Here is a 1,139-nt window from a genome sequence, read left to right as displayed (position 1 = left end):
AACACAGTTTCACGGGCTTGAAGGTTCGATCCCAACAACACCACATACACCGACACAGTTTCACGGGCTTAAAGGTTCGATCCCAACAACACTTACAACGACTGAGCTGACTGAGGACGCGAAGGTGGCCGTGAGCTGTTGTGTCTCAGGTTGCGAGTCGAGGGCTGCTCCACGGTGTGCAGCTCTTCAGACGGCTTGTCGAAATTATCGGAATTGTCCGAATTGCCCGATTTGTCCGTACCAGCGGTCCGTTTCTCGGCCGACACCCGTGGATTGGATGAGGGGACCCATTTGCCCTCAGTTTGTGTGCTATCGGGTTCGGTATTGAACAATACAGTGTCGGCTGTAGTTGAGCTTGAGCCAGATAGCATCGGTTTGGGGTGATGTGCTACCGTGCTCGTGTGTTTGTTGGTGTGGTTACTGTCGCGTGTTGATGTACTTTGCCCATTACCCTCATTCGCTTCCAGTTGTGCTGTGTGGGTGCGAGTGCTTGTGTCTGTAACTCTGTCTGTGCCTGTAAGCGTTGTTTTTCCGTCTTCCCCGAGGCTCGGCTTCGGCAATTGTGTTGTATCTGCTAAAACAGTACCAAAAGCAACAGTAACATGTTTGACCATTAGAATTGCATGGAAGGCGCGAGCACTGGATGAATTCTGCGAAGCAAGGTAAAAAATCTAGCGATATACATAGATAAGCGATTTCACATTTCAAGTATAGTTCTCCGAACCATAACCCTGAAATTCAGGTTGACACATTCTCACGGAACACATACACAATTTTTACATACAGTTGCAAAGCCTATACAGTCATTCCACTCTCATAAATACAATTCTCTAGGTTTGTGTTTGCTTATCCGTCTCGTATTGCTCACTTGTGAATGCTTACCCATTCTGTACGGTGCATGTATTAATTAATACACACCCATTGTGCGACATGCGTGTGTTGTGAGTGCTGTGAGTGCTCATAATGTATATGTGTGCCTAGGAATGCCGCTACAATCCAGTAGTGTGCTATACATACACACACAAACACACAGACACAGACAGACACATACACATACACAGACACAGACACAGACACAGACACAGACACAGACACAGACACAGACACAGACACAGACACAGACACAGACACAGACACAG

At 47.2% G+C, this 1,139-nt stretch overlaps 1 protein-coding gene across 1 annotated transcript; it reads right to left on the bottom strand.

Moving 5' to 3' along the window:
* Window positions 1–96: 96 nt before the first annotated feature.
* On the bottom strand, window positions 97–614 carry SARC_16844 (hypothetical protein; the record flags this gene model as incomplete). The annotated part of the gene is made up of 1 exon (XM_014289052.1): window positions 97–614. A coding segment is annotated over one exon (518 nt), but the record flags the coding sequence as incomplete, so codon positions are not given.
* Window positions 615–1,139: the final 525 nt, after the last annotated feature.

This window comes from Sphaeroforma arctica (genome assembly GCF_001186125.1).
Source record: "Sphaeroforma arctica JP610 unplaced genomic scaffold supercont1.9042, whole genome shotgun sequence".
NCBI classification, from domain to species: domain Eukaryota; class Ichthyosporea; order Ichthyophonida; genus Sphaeroforma; species Sphaeroforma arctica.
This window is presented reverse-complemented; position numbering and strand designations above follow the sequence as displayed.